At 31.3% G+C, this 23,912-nt stretch overlaps 1 protein-coding gene across 1 annotated transcript in view; it reads left to right on the forward strand.

Moving 5' to 3' along the window:
- The window catches only part of LOC118200327 (14-3-3 protein epsilon-like), a 34,942-nt gene extending 16,256 nt beyond the window's left edge, over positions 1-18,686 (forward strand). Inside the window, exons 4-6 of the mRNA XM_035372282.2 lie at positions 797-934; positions 6,565-6,770; positions 17,397-18,686. Of these exons, the coding sequence (XP_035228173.1) occupies positions 797-934; positions 6,565-6,770; positions 17,397-17,455 (403 nt within the window). The 3' untranslated portion in view covers positions 17,456-18,686. The remainder of the gene's footprint in view (positions 1-796; positions 935-6,564; positions 6,771-17,396) is intronic.
- Positions 18,687-23,912: the final 5,226 nt, after the last annotated feature.

Below are 23,912 nucleotides of genomic sequence, written 5' to 3' on the forward strand. Positions count from 1 at the left end.
ACACAATTTTGTTGTATTGTGTAAGTGTATTTTAGAAAAAACTAAAAAAAAATATTCAGCGAATTTACGTTTGAAACTTAAAGTAAAATGTGTGTATAATATACTGGAATAGATTTTAAATTTTGTGAAATCCATAGGGTGGATTAAGATTTTTAATCTGGTAAGAATAAATTTTTATAAATAAACGTATAGATTAATCAGATTTTTCAAAAATATAACATTTAAGATGCACATGTATAAAGCTCATAAATGCATTAAATAATTAATATTATTTTACACCATTATTTGAAACTTAAGAGTCTTGTAAAATGACCAGTATAACAATGAGGAAAATAAAAATAGAGGTGAACCTAAGTGAGGTGATTGCAGAATGGGTAAAACATTTAAAAATCGTCCCAGATGTAGTTAAATGTACATTTAAAATGCATTTATTTTATGAAATCATCAATTTTATTATTTTTCTCTAACCATATTTTGGGACTCGTTAATAATTATTATTTTCATTATTCACCTTTAGTGCTGACCTTAATTGAGTTACAGTATTATATTGTTTGATGTTCTATATTGACAAAAAGCATGTTTAAGTATATTAAAATTTTTAAACGTAGCATGAGTTTCTTTAATTCCGTAATTTAAACTAAGTCTCAAAATTTACAGATAAATTATGCTTTCTTTTGTTTGTTAAGATGAAAACATTTTGAATAAAAATCGGTCATTAGTTTTCTTTGTTATTAGCATTTATATTTTGATGAGGTAAAAATGTTGAATGTAAAAATGAAATATTTTTTCTTTTTAGGAAAGGGGACTATCACCGATATTTGGCTGAATTTGCTACGGGTAATGACCGAAAAGAGGCTGCTGAAAATAGTTTAGTTGCTTACAAGGCTGCAAGCGATATTGCCATGACAGAACTTCCACCCACACATCCAATTAGGTATATTATTTTTCAACATGTCAAGTGCCTTTCTTACATTATCTACTGTTTTTTTACATGCAGTGTGTAATAACAAAAGTGATTGTTTGTGTTATTGCATACTACAGGCATAAAGGGCTCAAATGCTGTATAATTCAGTGCGTAGAATTGTGTGCAACTGAATTTTTCCATAATATAATGTAGGCATTTTAATGTGCTTTTTAAAAAATGTTTGTGTATGCTTTAGTGCTAGATGATCAGTCCATTGCAGAATTTGTTTTTGCACTGTGGTGTATAACAGAAAATAATCATCCCAATAAAGTATGTAGGTTTATAACTTAATTAACTGACTTCAGTGATTTTTCAAAGTCAATTAAATTTGCACCTGTCATACTTCTAGTATTATAAAGTTTTGATATTGGAACATCTGTAGCTGTGCAAAAGACTTAGATTTTCATTTTATAACAAGTATACAACAGTTCTTCAGCCTTTTTTAAACCAAGAATGATAAAAGTATTGTTGTGCAATTTTATAACTATTTTTGTAAGGTCTCAAGTGTTCACAAATGAATTTTATTGATTACGTGAGCTAGTATTTTATGTGTGTTCTGGAAATAGTTCCCTTCTCTCCATGGAAAGAATGGTTACATTTTTTGTTCTTTTAAAAATTTAATTATATGTGTAACATTTTATCAGTTAATGATTTTATTATGTATTTTTTAAATGTAGACAACACAGAGGACAGAGAATAAAAAAAAATATGTTTTACTTAAACAACACCAGCCAATACTGCGCAGTCATTACTTTCACAGCTTTAGACACATCCCTCTCACCAATTTCTCAGAAATCGTATCCTCCTTCGCATACTTTGTCATATATACATACATTGTGGTGTTGCATTCCAAAGCTTTGCGAATAATTTTATGGGTAGCAGCGCAAAGGTGATAGTATTTTGGAAGGACGTATATATACGCCCGGGGCAGTTAACGTATCGGCTGAGCAAGGCGTATATATATACGCCTGCGGCAGTTAAGGGGTTAATAACATAGCAAAGTTTGGTCCATATAGTTGGTTAAAATTTAATAACATAAAAGTTAAAAAAAAAGCATAATGTTCTTGTCATCTTCATTTGGCAAAACTATTGACTCCTTCTCCAACTTGTTGCGAGTCCAGAAAATAGACAGTAAAAATGGCATTCTCCTTAGGAAGGAGAACTTCTACGTCTATGGTGAATAAATTCGAAACTCTGAATTCTGTTCCTGCACATAGCGGTTTTCAACCTTTTGACTAACACGTACCATCTGAACAAAAACTGAAAACCCTTTAGTACTACTACGCTTGAGCAAAGCTCAGATCACATAAATTTACGAGTATTAAAGAAAAAACTCAATCAGGATGTTGGGGTTTTAATTTTTGAATTTACTAGTTAAAAATACTTTGCGTACCACCGGTTGAGAACCCCGTCTAGAAGATTCATCACATAAAGCTGACCATAGCATGGAAGTTTCAAATGACTCTAGCTGACAGAGGCTGGGTTCAATTATTTGCTCTTTATTCTAAAAAAAAATAGTATTAATAATTTCATTGGTACTCCAGAGATAAAAATATCATTACTTGTGGCTGTTCATTAAATGATGATTGTCCTCTTGATATCTTTATAAAAAGTTCAGCACTTCTAGATCAAAGGAAGATACTCCGATCAAAGGTTTAACTGAAAATTCTAGTGCCGATGAAATTAAAGCGAAATTTTATGAAGCAGGATATCCTGTTTTAAAGGTTACCCAATTCACTAGAAAATATGACGATTCTGTGATGAAACTATCAGGGCTCTTCGCTTCATTAAAGAGAGATAATACTGGATGTAGTATTTACGAGAAGTGCACGATCCTAAATTTTAGGGTCTCTATAAGAAAATATTGCAGCAATCACAGATGTTCTGTAATAATTTAGCAAGATGTATAATCTGCAGTAAAGATAATCTAACATAATCTAACATACACATGTACTCTTTCTAAAGAAGATAAACTCACCTGTATCCATTTTGGAAAAAATCACGTGGCCTCATGGGATGTGAATTTTACCCTAAAATTTGAAAAAAACCATATAGAAGATAAGAAAGATTCAGAGCTGCTTTAAAAGTCATCTAAAGGTGTTTCCATACAGAAGGAAACTCCTTCTCTGAGTGATAAAACAGTTGCCTCTCCTGAACTTTTTGTTAGAAGATAACACTGACAAAATTAAAAACATTGTCAGCAGATTATTAAAATTTGTTGAACAGTTCAAAAAAAAAAAGTCACCTGTAGAAAACTCCAACTGGTACTTTGCTTGATTGAACTTCTTAATTGGATGGAAAATTAATTTTCCCTCACCCTTAGTAAAATTACTGATTTAGTTCTTTTTGATCTCAGTAGATGGACCACTTAAGAGTCTTCTCTTCATTTTTTATGATGCATTTTACTCCCTGCCCAGTTTAGTTACGACCCCTTTTTCACTTTTTCTTAGTTTTCTCCCTAGTGAGACTGCCAAGTCCTGAACCTTTTGAAGTCGCATACCTTCAAGCTCATTTCTTCATTGTGTCAGCAACATTATGCTTTTGCATAATAGCTCCAGTGATACGTGTTTCAATTGAAGTTAAAGAGTCTTCTGATATTGAGGCTATATATTAATCAAATGTAAACAGAACTGTCTTTGATAAATTTGCAAAGATTCTAGTTTCTTATACTTTTGACAATACAGTCAAAAGTCGTTAATTCGGACTCGTTGGGACTTCGGCGATTCCGGATCATCGATTTTTCCGGATTATAGATCATCAGTTTAAATCTGGTAAGATGGCATGCAGAAATTACAAAATTAAAAATATGAAACTGTAATTTATGAAATAAAGAACAATTATGATCTAAAGGGTATCAAAATTTACAAAAAGAAAAAGCTTAATATTTATTTGTTTACTTTATTAAACATTTCTTTCAATGTAAGTTGCTTCGTTTCATGTGATAATACTTTCTCTTTAATTCTATTAAACAGACATAATTTCTTGTTTAGTTACAAAGTTCCGCTGTTCAAGTCCTATAATTGCTGTGTTGAAAATACCGACTAATTTGTCAATCGAAATGTTTTCGTTTTCAATAACCTGTGGGTCACTTTCTTCTGTCAATCGAAATGTTTTTGTTTTCAATAACCTGTGGGTCACTTTCTTCACTATCGGAAGCGAATTATAATGACCAGAAACTTGATTTAAATCATATCAAAGACAGAGTACATCGAGATGAAATACTACACTTGGTAAGGAAGAGATGAAATACTACACTTGGTAAGGAATTATAAGCCAAATAAAATAAAAACTTCTGCCCTGAAGATAAGGATAGTGCTGACAGATCAACTTCCAATCGGTGCGTGAAATTGATAAACAGATTTCGGATTTCAAAACATACTTTCACTTTGTAGATACAAATTACATATTAGTAAATATATATCGGAAATTCTATTTGGCATAATCGAAAGTTCAAGCTTACTTTTATGAAATTGCTCTAACAGTCCGCAAAAAATAATAAGCCGGATCCAATTCGAAGATTAAGGAACAACGCAATCTGCAACATTAACTGAATTAAATAATTTTTGCTTAGATTATACCGCCTGTTACACATTAAACGCGCATGCGCAAAAACATATTCGCAGCCGTAAAGGTCTTACGCGCACTCGTAAACGCCTGTGCGCATGTGTGAACGCGACGCATGCGCAGAAAGTTTGTAGCTTTGAGATCCGGATTATGGGTGTCCGAATTAAGGACTTTTGACTGTACAATATAATAATTATTTAAGCATCTGTGATTTTATTATTCATGATGTAAAACTGTAGATGAATTTTTTAAGGAGAATTAAAAAATCCATGACAGTGGCTCCCAAACTTTTTTTTGAGTCGTGTCTTTTTTATTTATTTATTTTAAGATTTTAAGTAAAAGTATCACTAATCATTACCAAGTGATAAAAATAAATAAAACAGGTGTAATTTCATTATTGAAGAAATTATGAAGCCTTTGCAATATTGCACAGCTCTCCAGAGTACCATGAAACGCACTTCGGGAATCTGTCGTCTGTGATGAATTATTTTTCTCCTTTTGGTTCGTTAACTATGTTATGAATTCTAAGTTAAAACTTATTTTTTAAAACTTCTTTTTTTTTTAAATCTGACTTATGCAATATCTACAAAATTACTAAATTGCACAAATTTTTTTCAACTATCAATAATCACTCTTTAATGTAAAATATTTTTTGTTATTTAAACCCGTAGGATAAAGTTTAGTTTTTCTAATTTTATGTTCAAATTTGTATTATTTGCAGTAAAAAATTCACATATTTGATCTTTATAAAAACTATCTTGCAGGTAATCAGAAAGCACTGAATATAATATTGAAGAAAATCAGCTTCTAAAATGAAATGCTGATTAAAAATTGATGTTAAATTATAGATTTCATTTTAAATGTTAATCATTAGTAAACTCAAAATCTATCTGTAATAAAGAGGAAAAGGAAATATTATTTATGAAGTTGTTGAAGACTTTTATAATAAGTTTCTTTGTTAGTCTTTCTTAGCAAGAGGAGGAAGGTAAATAAAATCAATATTAGAGAAATTTATACGGAAGCAAAAAAAATAGTGTGATGTCATAATTTAAGTAAATCACATGACACCCAAAAATTTCCTTTATTTAGGTCATATGCAGCATATTTATTTTTAATGTAGAAAATCACACATTTAATATTTTTTATCATTCTTGTTTTAAAAGATGAAGAGTTTGTTTTATAATCTGCAAGAGTTGTAAACTTTATACATTTTTTAGATGTTGAAATTTTAAACTATTAGGCATCAAATAATTGGAAATAAATTTTCAGATTTTTTGAACAAAGATGTGCAAGAAGGCAATTCAACATTAAATTTGAAAAAAAAAAAAAAAAAAAAAAAAAAATCTAAATTTTGAAAAAGTCACTTCACAGCATTCTGTTATCATCCATAAACAATATTTGCACAACTAAGCTTAGTAGCTTATCAGGAAATATTTTTAAAATGGTTACATTATAAAGTTTTGCACATAGCACAAATGCCATGAGTGCAACTAAATGAAAGCTTATGGTGATCATTATGTAGTAAAAGTTCTGAAATGTATTGAGATTCAAAGCAATGTTATAAAAAGTATTAGGGTATGGTTGTCAACTAGGAATTTGAATATTATTAAACACTGCTTCCCTAATGTCAGAATGAAATTCAATAAAAGGATTAATAACTTTTAATTAAAAAAAGTATGAAATAACACTAAAGTTAGTTTTGAACAATTCTGTTAACAAGTATGCATGAGTTATCAAATATTTAGTGTAATAAAATAGTTAAACCTAGAAGTTAGTCTTATTTAAATTATAAAAACAATGAAATTTCATTTCTGTAAAATGAAAAATTTTGTCTCAAAGTGAAATTTTTTAAAATATTTTGCTTCTATGTTCTCATCTACATTGTAATCCCATAGTAGTTTACATATGTAAGCATTTATATTTACATAATTTTGAATTTTGCTATTTGAATAGTTAATGTAAAGATGAATATATAAATTTTAAAAAGTTCTCAGTATTGTTTTTAAAGTATTAAAAAACTTGTGTTTTCATTCCAGGCTGGGTCTCGCTTTGAATTTTTCAGTTTTCTATTTTGAGATTCTGAATGCTCCCGACCGTGCGTGCCGCTTGGCAAAGGCTGCTTTTGATGATGCCATTGCCGAACTCGACACTCTTAGTGAGGAGAGTTATAAAGACTCTACGCTTATCATGCAATTACTTCGAGATAATTTGACTCTCTGGACATCAGATATGCAGCATGATGGTAAAAATATTTAGTTTTAATTAAAGTTGCTTTTATTCTTTTTAAAGGCATTAAAAGAAAGTGTTTTCATATGAAAACAGAAGAGAAACATCCAAGATCTCAATTGATTTCGAGCGCAGGCAGGCATAGGTCCATCTATGTTAGGAGCAAAGAAATCTGCAAGACTGCAAAGCAGAATGGTCATATTTATAGTTCACAGTAAAGTGAATGAGAAGGCAAAAATATTAACAAAATTGTAAGATTAAGTTAACATAATTTTAAAAGCGTTAGGAAAGACTGGATCGGATATAAAGTCATTAACTAAACAAGATAAGTCTTTGAGAATGTGAAAAGCTTCAAGGAAATCCAATTAACCAATTGAAAAAGTTTTCTGAGGGATTTTTGCAGACAAAATTATGATTAAATTTTCAACAATGATTAGCTATCAAAGATAGTTAATTTCGCCTTTTCAGGCATAAGATTCACTTTCCTTGTTTTAGTACGGCGCTGATATATCTCAAACCACACTGACATTATATGCTATAAATTTCCCAAGAATTAATGTCAGAAATTGAATCTTTAAGAATTGAACCATGGATTTTATTGATAGGCAAGAAAATGACTTGAAAATAGAACTTCTGGAGAATCCATGCAATTTTATAACTGAACGAATGATGAAATGGAAGCAGGGCAAAGTTATTAATGTTATTTATAATGGCAGAATGACTTCTTTGATAGTAAGTAAGCTGAAAATTTCTCGGAATTGCAGAAGTCGCAGAATCTTTGCTTGCTAATGAACTGAATTATTTGAGATCAGTTGCCATTGATGAGGATTTTCTTCCATAGTTGTTGATAAAGCCTTTAAAAAAATTTTAGCTTGCTGTCAAAGAAGACATTCTACTGTTAGAAATAATATTAATAACCTTGTTGTGCTTTCATTTCATCTTTCAGTTATATAAGTGGGCAAATTCTCCAGAAGTTCAGTTTTCAAGTCATTTTCTCATTTATCAAATCTTATGTTTGAATCTTAGATTCCATTTCTGACCCATTTTTGACACAGTATGCTATAAATTCAGCAAGAATTTATAGCATACTGTGTCAGAGTGGTTTCAGATATATCAGCTAAACTAAAAGAGCGTTAAAGTTTTGTATCAAAAAACATAAATCTCCAAATTAGCAAGTCTTTGATAACTAATCATTGGAAAATAGTTTTGACATTGGGTCTTCAAAAAGCTTCTTCAATTGGTGAATTGGATTTTTTTGAAGCTTTTCATATTCACAAAAACTTAATCGTGTTTAGTTAATGACTTGAAGCCCGATGCAGTTCCTTTTGAACGCTTTAAAATTCTGTTAACTTTCAATTTCGTTAATAATTTTGCTGATACCTTTGTTGTGGAGCCACTACCTTTATTGTGGAGAATAAATATGACTATTATTATTATGCCAACTGATTTTCAGTCTTGCAGATCTCTTTCTCCTGACACGAGGGACTTGTACCTATGTGTCCTCGAAATCAATTGGTATCTTGTTGTGTTACTAATTTTATGTTTTCGTCTACTTTAATGGAAAAATAATTGAAACTATATATACATTGTTTTTAATATTTATCAGCATTGTTTTTTTATAATACACTTGCCATCAAAATTAAATGAGAAAAAATATGTTTACTAAGTTTATGTTGTAACCAATGTCTAATGCTGTAATTATTTATGCTAATTAAATACAATTGAATACAAAATCGCACTTCCGTGCATACGTTAGAGCTCACTGATTGGCAGTGTTTATGCAATGCATGCATGTTGGAATTCAGTTTGCGAGTTAATGTGTGAGTAATGTGGTTTCTGAGTGTGATCGGCATTCAGTAGTTGGCTTAAAGTCATCATTTAAGTGAAGTCAAATGTGGTGAATATTTAGTAGAATTGAGGGAGGTCAAACACAAATCAAGGTTACCCAAGATTTGAGTATGCCTCAAAGCGTCATATTTAGCGTCTTCTTTTAAAGCACTGGATCGATGATAGGCATCCTGGTAAAGGAATACCAAGAGCAACAACCGCATCAGAAAACCTTTTTCTGTTGCTGTTGTCTCAAAGAAACCATGAAGCAACTAAAAGAGATTTTGTTTTAAACGTTCAGGCTGCCACAGGAACACAAATCAGCCGTTCTACTGCTGCCCGAATGCAAAGGTTGGGCTGTATGCAAGAAAACCAGTGGTTTGTATCTACAGGGATATGTTTAAACTGGTGCCATCGTCATGTTCAAAGAAGACAAGATGACTGGACACGACTTTGTTTACTGACAAGCTTGAGAGAGGACGGAACATGCAACTTGCCCTGTCTGTGAAATAGCCCAGTTCCATGACTGTGGTCTAATGATTTGGGGAGGAATCATGACAGATGGCCACACCAAGCTGCATATCTTTCAGGTAGGTTCTGTAACGGCTCAGAGATGGGGGAGGATGAGATATTGGAATCCCAAGTTAGATGGTTTAAGGTGGCTGTTGTCCCAGAGTTTTTGCTAATAGATGACAATGCTTGGCTCATCGAGCACATGTGGTGTCAGAATACTTTCAAACAGAAGGTATCACTCAAATGGGTTGACCACCTTACTAACCCAACGTGAACCCGATTGAGCATGTGTGGCTGTCTTAGGGGACCAAATTCTTTCCCAGACCCTCCTGGAAGTTGAAAAGTGCACTTTTAAAAGAGTGGCATACAGTTCTACAAGATTTAATCAACACTTTGGTAAAGTCTATGAAATCAAGATGTGAGGTATGTATATATGTCTGAGGTGGTCATACACCATATTAAAGAAAAAAATGTTAAGAAGTGACTTCATTTTTTCATTATTTTCAAATTTTCATAAATTTGGTATAAATTTCAACGTTTTGTGAATAATCAACTGTCAAACATTGTATTTTATGTTAACTAATGCTTTTGTACAAATTTCTGTTAATAAGTTTTCCTTAAATATCAATCATGTTTTATTTCTCTGTCATTATCCTTTAATTTTGATGACCAGTGTATTTATTAGCATCATTTGTTATTTTAATTAACATGTTGAAGTGTCTTTAAAACTTTCAATGAATTTATATTTTATTATAAGTTTTTTCTTATGGATAAACTTTATTGGTTCTTATAACATTGCATAGAACATATGTTTCCATCACTAAAAGTAAAAAAAAAAAAAAAAAAAAAAAAAAAAAACTGTCTCTGGGGAGGAATCAAAACCACATATACATTCTGTCGTATGCATCTTCTAACTAAAATTTTATCCTATCATGAGATCCATAGCATAAGTTAACGTTTGCTTGGTAAATTACCAATATTGAGTACCAAGTGTTACAGAGCAAATGAGATGGGCTGTTATATTCAGTCTTTGAAGCTTTAAAATGTAGAAATTTGATAATTGCTTGTGATTAACCCCAATCACAGCCGGAGTGGTGATAGAAGATAACTTGAAACTTGTCTAGATGGGATGATGACTCAAACTTTGGAAAGAATTACTCACTGGATAGTAATCTATTAAGACTGTTTTTTGATTGGCACAACACAATTGGTGAAATCTGCACGCCACAATATTATATTTAAAAAATTACGCATTTATACCATAGATAAAAATTACCTGCTTGTGAAGTGACAGCAGAGGAAAAAAGTAAATGCATTGTATATTAGCTTGGCTGCTGTGTTTCAGTTTTAAATAGTGATTGGACAAGAGCTTTTGCAATGCGAATTACTGCAGGTGAAATAATACCACAGTATGAAGAGGATTGGAGACAAAATCAGGAATTAAAAGGGCTGTTGTCGATTAAGTTAGTAACTTGTTAATAATTTTCTTTCATATTTTATATTTCACATATATATAGCTAATATAAAAGAGTATAAATTAAATTTCTTTTCAAAATATTGGAAGAAATTCAAGGTTCTGGTATATCCATGTAAGAGCATGGGGATTTGATTAATGCAAGACTTTCACTTTATGCATATTTGATCTGTATTGATTTTTCCCAATTCCTCTTATTATACTTTACAGAATTGGCAACTGTCTCCCAATTTAGGTGATAGACTCCCTATTTCCAACACTACCCTGCCAACCTGATTTACAACATATTTCCTCGACTTTCTCTTATTCTTAAAATTTATCACGAATTTCATGTAGCTTGGCTTCGTTATTTGCACCCTCCCAAAAAAAAGTGATCTGGGGCATCTGAAAGCACTTGTTTTTTCTTTGTATAACATATAAATGAAAACTAAAGTGATCATCAGCAAGACATTATGGCTCGCTTCTGCTTTGGGTGTGAGAGCATGTGTGTCCAAAAACGTCATGTTCCAGTTCTCCAATGAATATCAGTCGCCGCTTGGGGTCATCTGCCATATATTATCCAAGGAGCATTAAGCAAGATTGAGGTTGTTATTTCGTTTGTCTTGCCGGTGAACTAAAGAACATACAATTCTTTGGATGGGCGCTGTGAGTTTCATATGCTTTCGAGAAGTAGTTTTAAGAAATTGTAATCATTGTCTGCGAAAACTTTCAAATGTACTTTTCAAAAATTGTACACAGATGACTTCCCTTCTATTATTTCATCAAGAAAGTGCAATGTGTATCATTTATCTTTTAATTTTTTTTTATATTGCACAGTGTTCCTATGTGCATAAATATATATGCACGTAAAAAACGCGAGGACAATGTAAGTTGTATTGAAAAAAATGGAAAATTAAATTTTTCTGTGGAAACAAAGGGCGACAAGTTATTAATGCGGAATGCCTGTTCTTTGCATTTTTATTGGAGCATTTGCCGTTGAATGCATCAGATCATGTTGCAGCTTTATTTCAAAAAATGTTTCTCCTTAGCAAAATGGCTAAGAAATTCTCAAATGCGAGGACAAAAACGTTTGCAGTTGTTAAAGAAATGGCTATGAAAAATAATTCTTAGCTATGGATTACATTAAAACAACTTCATTCTGCCTGTGTGCAGATGGAAGTAGTAATACCAATGCGAAACTATGTCCAACTGTTGTCTTTATTTTAATCCAGAGTCTTTAGAAATATAAGGTAGTACTTTACTTTCTATCCTCCATGTAAAAGGTGACTCAACAGGTTTTAATATTAGCACAGCTAATTATTAAAACTCTAAAAAAATTTATTAGTTGCTTAGCACTAGGGGTCTTCGACTGGTATTCCAGCCTTTAAAGAAAAAAAAAAAAAAAAAAAATTCTACTGTGTAATAACAAAAATAAGGGGGAAAAAAACTTAAACATGTATGTACATGCCGGTTATCTTAAGAGAAATGATTATCTAAAATTCTCAATCAATGGAACCCACTTCTTACAATTTTTAAGAAAGGTAATTGTTCTAGAGTAAAAATAAAAGGCTGTATTGAAAGTTATACAATATCTAAAGTAAATGGAGATGCAGTTACTATTTCCATTATTAAAAATAGGTGTGAGGAAAAATAATTTCTGCACCTGTGAGCAATACAATTGGTAGCTCTCAAAATACAGTACAAAGTCCGTAATCCGGGCTCATTGGGACTTTGGTGATTACGGATTATAGATCATCTATTTAAATCTGGTAAGATGGCTTGCAGAAATTATACAATTAAATATAAAATATAAATTTCATATTTGAAACAGTAATTATGTTCTGAAGAGTATCAAAATTTACAAAAAAAAGCTTAATATTTATTTGTTTACTTTATTAAAGATTTCTTTCAATGTAAGTTGTTTAAGTTGCTTCGTTTTTTGTGCTAATACTTTCTCTTTAATTCTATAAACAGACATAATTTCTTGTTCAGTTACGATGTTCTACTGTTCAAGTCCTGTAATTGCTGTGTCGAGAATACCGGCTAACTTGTCAATCGAAATTTTTTCGTTTTCAATAACCTCTCTGTCACTGTCGGAAGCGGTATTTTCTGGATCTAGAACCATACTACAGATTTCGCCATCCGTTGATTGATTGATGATTGGGGCATCGTCATTGCAATGAAAAACTTCTGTTATATCATCTTCATTTATTACCGCTTCTCCAGATTTCTTTACAAAATCCAATAGCTGGAAAATTTCGCTGCTATCATCTTCATTGTCCTTACCATGAAATATGGTAGCTGGTCATAAATTATGCCACGCATTTTTTAACATATCTGGAGACACATCCTCCCAACGTGCATGCGTATAGCATACAAAAAAAAGGTTTGTGGCTTTGAGGTCTGGATTATAGATTATTTAGGATATTGGACGTCCAGATTATAGACTTTGTACTGTAATACAGTCAAAAGTCGTTAATTCGGACACCCATAATTCGGAATGATCTATAATCCGGACCTCAAAGCTAAAAACTTTCTGCGCATGCGCTGCGTTGACACATGCGCATAGGTGTTTACGCGTGCGCATAAGACCTCTTACGACTGCGCATTTGCGTGTGCGCAAGCGCAGAATACGTTTTCGCGTGCGCGTTTTATGTATAACGGACGGTGTAAGCTAAAATTATCTAATTATCTATTTCATTTAATGTTGATGATTGCGTTGCTCCTTAATTTTCGAATTGGATCCGGCTTATTATTTTTTGCAGACTGTAAGAGCAATACTATAAAAGTAAACTTGAACTTTCGATTATGTCAAATAGAATTTTTGATTCTGGAGCTCCCAAAGGATCGTACAAAACGAAAGTATGTTTCGATGTCCATCAAACAAAAAGTTGAATTGCTGCAAAAAAATGGATAAAGACATGAAGAATTTGACAGAGAGGTTAGTGAAAACGAAAAAATTTCGATTGACAAGTTAGTCGGTATTCTCGGCACAGCAATTAACGGGACTTGAACAGCGGAACTTTGTAAGTGAACAAAAAATTATGTCTGTTTATAGAATTAAAAAGAAAGTATTATCACATAAAACGAAGCAACTTAAACAACTTACATTGAAAGAAATGTTTAATAAAGTAAACAAATAAATATTAAGCTTTTTTTTGTAAATTTTGATACCCTTTACATCATAATTGTTCTTTATTTCATAAATTACGGTTTCATATTTTTAATTTTAGAATTTCTGCATGCCATCTTATGCGATTTAAACTGATGATCTATAATCCGGAAAAATCGATAATCCGGAATCGCCGAAGTCCCGACGAGTCCGGATTAACGACTTTTGACTGTACTACAAAATATAAGCATAAAGCTGATACAGAGCTCTCCCAAAATAATAATTAAAAAATATTGCTTGACAAGGGAAACTTTTCCGATTACTTCAAGTTTATCTCGTGAAAAAAGCTTTTGCTTTTTTATGCATTGCATTCTGCCATCATTCGATATTCTTAAGACAACTCTACAGTACAGAATTCCATTATTTCATGTGTTGGGATTATTGATGTATTAAAAGGCATTTTATCAAAGATTGTAGAATCAGCCTTTATTTTCTCTTCTCATTCTATATATATTGTGATTTATGGCAAGATAGAAAATCAAGGAGAAAGATTAAGATTTGGTAATAAGGGTTGCAACTATCAAAATAGTGGATGAACTTTCAGATATAGACAAAAATGAGTTTTGTTTCCATGTTTAGAAGGTACAGTCGAGTAAGCGATTTTACATGCTAAAGTTCTTGATGTTTCTCCTCTAGAAAATGCATCTTTTTCTGATATCCAGATCATGATTTTTCTGATCTTTCCAGTTTTATTTTATTTAGATGAGAAAGATAATGATGTTGTAAATAATAAATTCCGTTTGCAATTTTGCAGTTTAAAATGAGAAAAATTTGAATAAAGGTATAAAGGTAGAAAACCAGCAAGGATCGACACCCAGTGGAATTTAATTGGAAACCTGAAAGGTGCTAATGGAATTTTAAAGAAATTGAACTGTCTAGAATAATGTTGGCCATCCTGACACTTCCCATAGTAATGCAGAGCATGAGAGAATTTTCAGTTTTGTTACTACAAGGACTAAATCTTAGTAATGACACATTACAAAAACTTTGATTAGTGAAAGCAGATGTACATGGTAATTGCTGTGAACAAAATTATGAAGTCCCCCCCCCTTCATGAAAGCAAAATCTGCTGCTGTTTTTAGTGTTTGTATGAAAACTGATATAAAGTATTTTTTTATTAAAAGGTACAAATAATAAAAATGTTTTTACATGTAATTATTTTTGTACTATTTGCATTTAAGAATTGGTAACTGAACTTTCAGACATTAATTAGTTTCTATTTAAAGTTAATTCATTATTAAAAAAATACATGTTCTTTCTGTATATTTTTATCATTTAAAAGTACTTTTGTCATCGCAAAAATTCTTATTTTTGAGTGTTGTAGATTGGCAAGTATGACTAGTAAAATGCTGTATTCAGTTTGGCAGTCTACCCTTCTTTCTAATTAGAAACAAATGAGTTCCAGTGAAAACCAAACTCTTATCAAATAGTCACCTATATTTTTATTTCTTAAAAAGTAAGAGTATCTTACTATATATGTGTGTATGCATACATATGTAAAGAGTAATGCAGGTAAGTGTATGAAAGACACTTACTTACCTGCATGAAAAGGCAAGTGAAAGACACCTTTTAATCCATGTCTTGTAAGACATGCATTAAAAGACAGCTGAACCAATCCTGACAAAACAAATAGAAAAAATAATGAAAAATACATATAAAAATAATGAAATGTATAATTTATTGACAATATTATTTTGTCATGCACAGTCTCTTTAGAAGGACACAACCAATTAAATTCTTGTAACACTTTTTAAAATATGTTAAGAACCCCAAATAAACTTGGAATGAACTTGAAGAATTTCCAGTCTTTATTTTCGCATATATAAAATCATCTCCATAGATGTTTATCCAATACATTTCTATAATTCAATCATAATGAAATATGATAAACTGCTATTTACATTAATTCTTTAAATTAATCTAGACGCAGGCACTTTAAACAAGAAAGCAAAGCGAGGAGATCTGCCAGGGGTTTTAATACCAGAGTAGGTGTGATTCTAGAGCTAAGCTATGATTGGTTAGTTATTAATTTTAGTTACCCTTTTCGAGCAACATGTAATGTCGAAAGATCTCAAATTTGGGAGAGCAAATGTGTTTAGGGGAAGAGTACCAAATTTAGAATGTTAATTGATGCTCTTACATATATATGCATATTATGTACTTTACATATTGTGATTTGTTTGTGAACAAAATACTTATAGATCTTTATTTAAAAGCTGATAAGTCTTTTACATAATAAATAACATACATAATACATAATTAAAATAACTATTTCTAATCAGCCTGTGTAATAATTTGTAAATACATATGAATTTTTATTTTTGCATTTGGCTTTAGTGCATAATGGTATAAGTTACGAAATGGAGCAGTGCTTTACAAAATGTAATATGTAAGGTTAGTTTGTAGGTCTCCGTGTTTGAATACAATTTTTGATAATTATTTTTGTCGGTAATTTAATTACTCTGAACTGAAACTATAAGTTTTAAAAATTTGATATGCTTATTTATACTATAATAGAAAAATTAGGAGAAATGCTTGTATTTGAATACTTAATCTTAACAAAGATGTTGGTCTGTCAGCCTAAGGAAGTAAGATACTTTTATAGAGAATGTTTTAAGGAAAATAGATTTGAACATATGTCTAGAATAAAATTTCTAAAATATCCATGAACAATCCAGTTTAATTTGTAATGTGAAGTATAGGTAAAACTAACAGCTTGAGATAATCTAAATTTTACATTACTTAGCTAAATGTGAAATTTCAGTGTGATACTGTGATCTAATTTTAAATAAACTAGTTTGATTAAAGATTTATTTTTAATGTGTGATAAAAATTTGAATTAATACAGTCTAATTACTGTAAATCCGCCAACATGAAATCCACATAACCTCTCAAAACGTAAGCAGTCAGTTTAAAGGCTCAAAACTGCAATGTGGATAATGAAATAGCAGAGAAAAGAGAAATACTTACCAAATAATGATATCATAATGGAAATACAGTGTTGATGTTATGGTGAAAGGGCCCTCCCCCAACTGCTTCCAGGTAACGAAGCATATGACTTTACTCAACATCTCTTTCAAGTTCACAACTCGTATTTCATGAGATTGTTTAATGTTTCCATTTTGTTGTTTTACCTGGATTTATTGGAGATAAAATAAAAACATATTAATTTCAGCAGATAAAGATTTTACAGAGGAATTTGTTGTTGAATTTCTCTGTGCTGTTAGTAAAATGACGAGATTGGATTTTTGGCAGTGTTTGCCAAGACATTTGTGACAAGTGCACCAGTCCTGAAACTGAAAGAAGTAAAATCCCTACTTGTGATTTAAGGGAATGATAATAATTCCTGGTTCATGGAACATTTCATCAATAGTTTTTATTGAGGGCCATTTTATAAAATTTCCAACAATTATTTGGAACTACTGTTATTTTGAAAGAAATGAATCCCTGATACTGTTGTGACTTGTAAAAGTAGCATTTTTTTCTTCATTTTTATTTGTCATATACTTTATTATTGTATTTCTGTTATGCTTATTGGGGATGCTTTTTTTAAAATATTATTATAATTTTCTACTTTATGTAGATGTTTTAATATTGGTCTTTAAAAAACTTGTCATTAAAATTTATTTATAATAATTTTAGATTTTCGTTTAATTGATGATAAATTTTGCTTTTAGGCGAAGGTGGTGAACAAAAAGAAGCTGTTCAAGATGTTGAAGATCAAGATGTTTCTTAAGAATAACTGATTTATTAAAGTCTCCAATAATTCACGATAAAAAAATGTGAAAAAGACTGTTTGTATTTGTATTGGTTGCCCTGTAGAGTTTTTCTTTGCTCATCTTGTGAATATCCTATTTCATTTTTCTTATTATTGCATCCTTAATAGAAACCTAGCTGTTATCAATTTTTTGATTGCCTTTCAACTTAAATCTATTATAGCTCTCTAATTTGGAGCATGTAAAAGAATTATCAGCTATTACGGTCACAGTTTTTTATGTCTAAATATCACTCAAGCCAAATACATAAAAAGTTGCCTGTTGGATTCTGTACATTGCTCCTAACATGTAATTTTTTTAAAAATTGAAGTCGTGCAAGTTCAATTCTGCATTGAAATAAGTGTAGTTTGTATATGAATCTCCTTAGGATATTAATTTTTTTAATAGATTATTTAAATATATGCCTAAAGTGTGAATAACTGTAGAATGCTGCATGCATCAAGTTAATAATTTTAGTTTTGAAAACATTTATTTCATGCGGCTGATGGACCAAGCACGAATATTATAAGCTTGAGGCATTTTCCCTCCATTCCAAAGAATATCCCATCTTTCCTCATATCATGTGGGAAATATAATCAGTTATAAATTTGTATGAAATGTCATTGCTCTGCGAATAGCTGCATTCCATTTTTCCTACTGTTTTTTTTTTTTTTTTTTTTTTTTTTTTTTTTTTTTGAGTTGTTAGTGATTCTTTGTAAGTTTGGATGTAAAAGAAAATGCAGTGATGGTGTTATACATTTATGATGAAATATTTCTCAATATTAATTGTGAAATTTCTTTTGTAAGAGTTTGCTGATATGTTTATGTGCCACACATCAAATTTGTAACTATTTTTCTTTTCTTTTTCTTAAAATGTATGGAGGCTGTATATTTGTGGCCAAAAACATCATAAATTAAAATTCACTGTCATCATTGCAACTTGTTCTTGTACTGTGCTTTATGGTCATAGTTTCAGTCTGTAAAAAATGTATTTATTTTTAATCATTCAGTTTTTTTTTTTTTAATTCAAGTTATCCTTAAAGTTCTAGTTTTAAATCTTCTTTCGCTGTAACCTGTTCTCCGTTTGGACCTGTGGGTCCTTTTGGGGTTTCGATGCGTTCCATCAATTTCTAACATTGATGCACTGTAGTATAAATATAAGTATGTGCTGTGTATCTGTCTTAATAAAATAAAAGCTGTTTTCTGTAGTCATTTTTTGTATATTTGTGCATTATTTGAAAGCTTTCTTTTTATAAAAGTTCTTAATTTAGTTGTATTGAATTGCAAATTTGGAGGTTGCGCATATTATAAAAATAAAATGAAGATTTCAAAATTAGTTCTTATTTATTGAACTCTGGGGTAAAATGTGTCACTGCATTCATTTTAAATTTATATGTTGCTTCTAGATGGAAGAATGAGCTATACAAGTAGGGGATATCCCGGTAAGCCATCCATACTAAGGTTTATAACAATAATTCAGCAATATTTAACTATTCCCCCCAAAAAATATCTGATTCAGTAATAATTATATGTGATATTTTTAACTCCTTATAATATGGTTATAGGAATTGCAGTAGATAAAGTTGTCAAAAGACATAGTAAACAAGTCTGTGATGAAGAAATTAAAAAAATATTAAATATTTTGATTTTTTTAAACTAGTGTAAAAAATTTTTATAATTAATAATTTAATAATATTTTTATTTTTTATAATTTAGTGTAAAAATTTGATATATATAAAAAGAGTTAAAAGAGGAAATTATTCAGCAAATGTGACTCCACAGTTTCTTCAGGGGCCACAGTGCTACGTTATACAGTACTGTCACATCTCGTAACATACTTGCTGGTAAACCTCGGGCCAGTTCTCTACGTTTTACATAGCAGACTTTCCAGAAGTTTAAAAGTTAAAATTACTTCCTGCCATGTTAGGCTGATGATAATTATTGTTGTAAAATTAGCAAATAATCGGTCAAGTATTCCCATCATTTAAGATAAATGTGCGTGGTGGCAAGATGCCATAAACATGCAGAAACATCAACTGTTTATTATTCAAATAACTAAATTTAAAGAACAACCTCTAGAATTAGCTAACTTTCTAACAAGATAGTGCCAACAATGAAACAAGCCAAGTACAGTGTGGCCAGAAAGTCTTATTTACATTCGAACTAGCCCTTTATCCTTGGTTTCCTCAGAGTCCGAGCCTTACGGCACCAGAGAATGCCTTTGAGGGATCATCAAATCATACGCCAAAAAAGAAGCAGTGCGTGGACTGTGATGCTCAGCAGGCAAATGTGCTTGATGCCTTCCAGCATGTAACGCCACAGCTGCTAAAGTGGTTGAGCAGGAGACCATTCAGTTGTGTTAGTCTGTGCAGGGATAATGGTGGTGCAGATACAGATGTTTTGGACAAATAACTGTAAATCTTAGTAAAGTTACAGTGAAATAATTGCACATGTAAAGGGACTTTCTGGCAAAAGTATTATCTACTTAGTCTAACAAAAAATAATCTAATTTAAACCTCAGTTATCCTGGCTTAATGGACTACAGCTTTTAAGGACTTCAACTTTCATTTTTTAATGTATTAGCTTTATATATAGCATTCTAATATTAGAAATTTTGTCACTAAATTGAACTTTTTTTTTAAATAACATGGCAGTTGGCAATTTTTTTTTCCATATATTGATTTTATGGTTCAAAATATAATTTGTCTCAATTTTTGTTTACCCTTTCCCTTTCATTCTGAATGTGTAGGAAAAATGTCTTGGTTTCTTCTTTCTTGGAAATGTACTCTTTTGCAAAAAAGTCGAAGCACCATGAATGAAGTGGTTGTTGTTGATGAAATTAAATATGTGTATAGCTCATATACAGGTAATAAAATGATTAAAAAATCATTGTCATAGTACCTGTTCATGGCTCGCAATCACCCATTGAGTGTTCAAATTAGTAGTTGGTCGAACCGCCCCTGGTGGCAATGCATGCTTGAATTTGTTGAGGCAACAAGTCGTAGAGGTTCCTTATGTCATCCTGCAACACATTCTGCCAGGTATTCATCGTCTGTCGCTTCAGATCTGCAGTATTTTGTGGTGCCTGAATCTGGCAACCCACCATGCCCCAGACATGCTCGATTGGTGAAAGGTCTCGTGACCTTGCTGGCCAAGGAAGAGATATATGAGTGGTATGTGGCTTGGCATTGCCTTGTTGGAAAATGGCCCCAGGATGACATGCCATGAAGGGTAATGCAACTGTCCGCAGGATGGTATCAACATATCTTTGAGCTGTTAAAGATAACCTGCTGTCATAAGAAATAGCATCCCACACCATCACACCAGTGGTTATAGCTGTAAAACAAAGGCTGATTGGGACCACTGGCCCCTTCTTCTCCAGACATAAACACAGTGGTCATCTGCTTTAAGAGTGAAGCGGGATTTATCGCTGAACACTATACGATGGCAGTCACGATAATCGGATGCGATACCACTCCGCCGATGTTGTGGGGTCAAAGTTAATTCTCGTATAGTTGATCGATTTATTAGCATATCTACGCTTTATGTGGCCCCTATTTCCAGGCTCGTATTGCTCTATTTTCAATTAGAATGTTTTATTTACGTCGATTTGCTGTCTCTAATAACAGGTATTTTGTCTTGTTGCTTTGTATTTCTTACTTTTCTATGCGATTTGAGATTATTGTCTTTTGTTTTTGATGAATTCCTGATATATTGTACATTTAAATATTTGGGGAAAAATAATAAAATAAACATAGATTTTCAAAATGGAAAAATGGCTAGAATTGGCAAAATGGAAAAGTGAAGATTAACAGGTGATGGATCCAGGACAATCTACTAGCACTTAGAATATCGAAAAGAAAAGAAAAAAAATATATAGAAAATATAAAGAAAGTTATTTGGATTTACTTGAAATGGACCCTCAACCTCAATGTGTTGTTTGCGGTGAACTATTATCCAATCAAAGTATGAACCATAATTTCTTAAATTACATCTTGCATCTAAACATGTGAATTTAAAGGATAAATCTGAAGAATATTTTAAGAGGAAATTAATCGGTGTTCAAAAATAGTAAACAAATCATGAAAAGTTTTGTTACTTCAGGTGAAAATGCTTTGGAAGCTAGTTACCTCGTAAGGCTAAGAATTGCCACTAGTGGGCAGGCTCACACTATTGGAGGGAACTGCACATTACCAGCAGCTAAAAATATTTTAATACTTTTCAAAGAAAAAGTGGCTAATGAACTTAATAATACTCCATTTTGAAAAGTACAGTAAATTGATGAATTCATGAAATGGCAAATTTTATAAAAGAGACAATCAAAAAAAATAAAACGCAGTGAGTATTTCACACTGCAATTGGATGAAAGTACTGACATAACGAACATTGTTCAATTATTAGTTTACCTACGTGTCAAAGAAGATGAAGAAATCTCGAGAAGTGTTTATTTTGTGAATCCCTTCATGATAGATCAACTGCAAATAACATTTTCAAAGTAATTCGAGAATGATTGTCCTTGGAATAAGTGCAGTAATGGAGCTCGAGCTTTAACAGGAAAACATCTCGGTGTTTTTGTCAAAAAAAGTAGGACCTGAAACTACATTTACTCACTGCTTCATTCATCGTGAAGCTTCAGTAGCCAAAACAATCCTCGAAAACTTGAAAATCGTTTTGAATCAAGCTGTGAAAATTGTTAATTTTATTAAAAGCCGAAGTTTAAATTCAAGAATATTTACAATTTTATGTCAAGAGATTGGCAGTGAATATTAAATACTTTTGTTATATTCTGAAGAAAGGTGGTTATCCAGAAGCAAAGTTTTAAATCATCTTATGAACTTCGATTTTTTTAAGATTTTCAGAAATTCAAAATTTGGATTTCAAAAATGTTTATTTAGTTAATTATGGTTGAGGCATTTAGCCTATATAGCTGATATTTTGGGAAAGTTAGATGAATTAAATTTAGGATAACAAAGAAAAAGTATTAATTTGTTTACCATTAGACATAAAATAAGTGCAATGATAAAAAAACTAGCTAATCATGAAATAATTCGATAATAATATTTTAAGCTTTTCACCGCTTTTAGAAAATAATTTGGAAATAAAAGAATTGGCATCTGAAATTAAAAATCATTGTTTTTCATCGATACAAATAATATCAACATGTATTTTCCCGAAGGTAATGAAGAAGAAAATTGGATTAGAAATCCATTTTGTTCAAATGTACCTGAAATTTTATCTCGTGAAGAAAAAAAACTATTGATAGAAATTACCAGTGATTGAACTCTTAACTGAGGATTTAAAAAATAACACACTTGGTAACTTTTGGCTGAACACACACAAAAAAAAAAAAAAAAAAAAAAAAAAGAATTTAAAGGAATTTCAAATAAAGCTATTAATTTTTTAATGCCATTTTTCACAACCTATTTGTGCAAACAAGGATTTTCTTCCATGTTATATTTATAAAATAAATACAGCACAAAATTAAAAGTGTATCCTTATTTACAGTTAAAACTAAGTGAAATAATACTAGACAATATTTTTTCTCTTAAACAGGATCAAATTTTGCACTAAATTTTAGAATTAAAGTATTATAACTTAAATTTTGTAAATTCAAATGGTAATCAATTTTTAATCTATCTTTTATGTGTGCGTATTTAATACAAATAGGTTGTGCAAATGGCAAAATATATTTTTTAAAAATATTTCTATTGAAAAATAATAATTGTGAAATGTAAGGGTGGTACTAAAGTTTTTCATTTTTTGCTTAGTTGTGATACGCGTTATCAAAAGATTGAGAACCTGCTGCTGTACATTTTATGCCTTCCATTTCCTCATTACCTCTACTAGTTGCAATTGTCAACTCGACAGTTCTAACGCTGTAATTTTCATTTCCTGATAACTTCTACAATCTGCAGTTGAAACTTGTTGATGAAAGAAATACGATTCATGAAAGTGCTACTGGAAATGAGTGCTGCTGCATAGGTTACGCGAGTAATTTCAACGAATCTACATCACTGAGATGCAGAAATTCACGCTTCTTGAAAAATAAACATTTTAAAACTCTTGTTATCTCTGATAAAAACTGCCTAGTTTCATGTCTTCCCTTTCCATTTCCTTATTACCGTGCCATCATTGTATATTATAATTTGCTGTTACGTAACAATAAAAATGCGCATGCATTATTACTTAGTTTAGAATGCGTGTAAACAGAATCCTGAACACGCCCTTGATTTGACTTCACTTCCTTCTCAGCGGATAAATGACTTGAAAGTCTTTTCTCGGGCGTTAGCTAAGTGAATTCACCTCTCTCACCAGTCCATCTTATAGGGATGCTGGTTGCGTTGGCTTCGCTTCATTCTCGCTCCCATCCTTCCTTTCTCTTAGACTGAGGAACTGCCCAGGGCAAGAAAGTCGTTTAATGAAGACGGAAATAAGTTC

Source organism: Stegodyphus dumicola, chromosome 5, assembly GCF_044657685.1.
Source record: "Stegodyphus dumicola isolate Sdum_Otavi_A_Nest chromosome 5, ASM4465768v1".
NCBI classification, from domain to species: Eukaryota; Metazoa; Arthropoda; class Arachnida; order Araneae; family Eresidae; genus Stegodyphus; species Stegodyphus dumicola.